Genomic DNA, 2,250 nt, shown 5'->3' with positions numbered 1-2,250 from the left:
AGGAATGATAGTACATAATGATCAAGGGATCAATCCAAGAAGAAGATATAACAATTATAAATATGTATGCACCCAACATAGGAGCACCTCAATACATAAGGCAAATGCTAACAGCTATAAAAGAGGAAATCGACAATAACACGGTAATAGTGGGGGACTTTAACACTTCACTTACACCAATGGACAGATCATCCAGACAGAAAATTAATAAGGAAACACAAGCTTTAAAAGACACAATAGACCAGATAGATTTCTTTGATATTTATAGGACATTCCATCTGAAAACAGCATATTACACGTTCTTCTCAAGTGCTGATGGAACATTCTCCAGGAAAGATCACATCTTGGGTCACAAATCAAGCCTTGGTAAATTTAAGAAAATTGAAATCATATCAAGCACCTTTTCCAACCACAACACTATGAGATTAGAAATAAATTACAGGGGAAAAATACGTAAAAAACACAAACAGATGGAAGCTAAACAGTACATTACTAAATAACCAAGAGATCACTGAAGAAATCAAAGAGGAAATCAAAAAATACCTAGAGGGCTTCCCTGGTGGCGCAGTGGTTGAGAATCTGCCTGTCAATGCAGGCGACACGGGTTCGGGCCCTGGTCTGGGAAGATCCCACATGCCGCGGAGCAACTGGGCCCGTGAGCCACAATTACTGAGCCTGCGCGTCTGGAGCCTGTGCTCCGCAGCAAGAGAGGCCGCGATGGCGAGAGGCCCGTGCACCGCGATGAAGAGTGGCCCCCGCTTGCCACAACTAGAGAAAGCCCTCGCACAGAAACGAAGACCCAACACAGCCATAAATAAAAAAAAAAAAAAAAAAAAATACCTAGAGACAAATGACAACGAAAACACAATGATCCAAAACCTATGGGATGCAGCAAAAGCAATTCTAAGAGGGAAGTTTATAGCAATACAATCCTACCTCAAGAAACAAGAAAAATCTCAAATAAACAATCTAACAATACACCTAAAGGAACTAGAAAAAGAAGAACAAACCAAACCCAAAGTTAGTAGAAGGAAAGAAATCATAAAAATTAGAGCAGAAATAAATGAAATAGAAACAAAGAAAACAGTAGCAAAGATCAATAAAACTAAAAGCTGGTTCTTTGAGAAGATAAACAAAATTGATAAACCTTTAGCCAGACTCATCAAGAAAAAGAGGGAGTGCTTTGCAGACGCCGCCACCCCAGAACCTCCTGCGCAGCCCAACCATGGTCAACCCTACCGTGTTCTTTGACATCGCCGTCGACGGCGAGCCCTTGGGCTGCGTCTCCTTCGAGCTGTTTGCAGACAAAGTTCCAAAGACAGCAGAAAACTTTCGTGCTCTGAGCACTGGGGAGAAAGGCTTTGGTTATAAAGGTTCCTGCTTTCACAGAATAATTCCGGGATTTATGTGCCAGGGTGGTGACTTCACACGCCATAATGGCACTGGTGGCAAGTCCATCTATGGGGAGAAATTTGATGATGAGAATTTCCTCCTGAAGCACACGGGTCCTGGCATCTTGTCCATGGCAAATGCTGGCCCCAACACAAACGGTTCCCAGTTTTTCATCTGCACTGCCAAGACTGAGTGGTTGGATGGCAAGCATGTGGTCTTTGGCAAGGTGAAAGAGGGCATGAATAATGTGGAAGCCATGGAGCGCTTTGGGTCCAGGAATGGCAAGACCAGCAAGAAGATCACCATTGCTGACTGTGGACAAATCTAATAAATTTGACTTGTGTTTTATCTTAACCACCAGACCATTCCTTCTGTAGCTCTGGAGAGCACCCCTTCATCCCCATCTGCTCAAAATATGCTATAATCTTTGTGCTCTCATTGCACTTCTTTGGGTTCCATATTTTCCTTATTCCCCTCCAAGTTTAGCTGAATTGCAAAGTTAAGTTTATGGTTATGAAATAAAAACTAAAAAAAAAAAAAAAAAAAAAAGAAAAAGAGGGAGAGGACTCAAATCAATAAAATTAGGAATGAAAAAGGAGAAGTTACAATGGGCAATGCAGAAATACAAAGCATCCTAAGAGACTACTACAAGCAACTCTATGCCAATAAAATGGACAACCTAGAAGAAATGGACAAATTCTTAGAAAGGTATAACCTTCCAAGAATGAACAAGGAAGAAATAGAAAATATGAATAGACCAATCACAAGTAATGAAATTGAAACTGTGATTAAAAATCTTCCAACATTTGGTAATTGCAATCATTGTTGCTTTTGTTGTGGTCATCCATTTACAATGCT

General features: G+C 40.8%; 1 protein-coding gene across 1 annotated transcript; it reads left to right on the top strand.

Annotated features, from left to right (window-relative positions):
- The first annotated feature begins 1,188 nt into the window (after positions 1 to 1,188).
- Positions 1,189 to 1,746, top strand: LOC118895627 (peptidyl-prolyl cis-trans isomerase A-like). Its single transcript, XM_036852994.1, has one exon. The coding sequence runs from the start codon at positions 1,226 to 1,228 to the stop codon at positions 1,718 to 1,720; it is 495 nt and encodes a 164-aa protein (XP_036708889.1). The 5' UTR covers positions 1,189 to 1,225; the 3' UTR covers positions 1,721 to 1,746.
- The last annotated feature ends 504 nt before the right edge of the window (positions 1,747 to 2,250 follow it).

This window comes from Balaenoptera musculus, chromosome 5, assembly GCF_009873245.2.
Source record: "Balaenoptera musculus isolate JJ_BM4_2016_0621 chromosome 5, mBalMus1.pri.v3, whole genome shotgun sequence".
Classification (NCBI taxonomy): Eukaryota; Metazoa; Chordata; class Mammalia; order Artiodactyla; family Balaenopteridae; genus Balaenoptera; species Balaenoptera musculus.
This window is presented reverse-complemented; position numbering and strand designations above follow the sequence as displayed.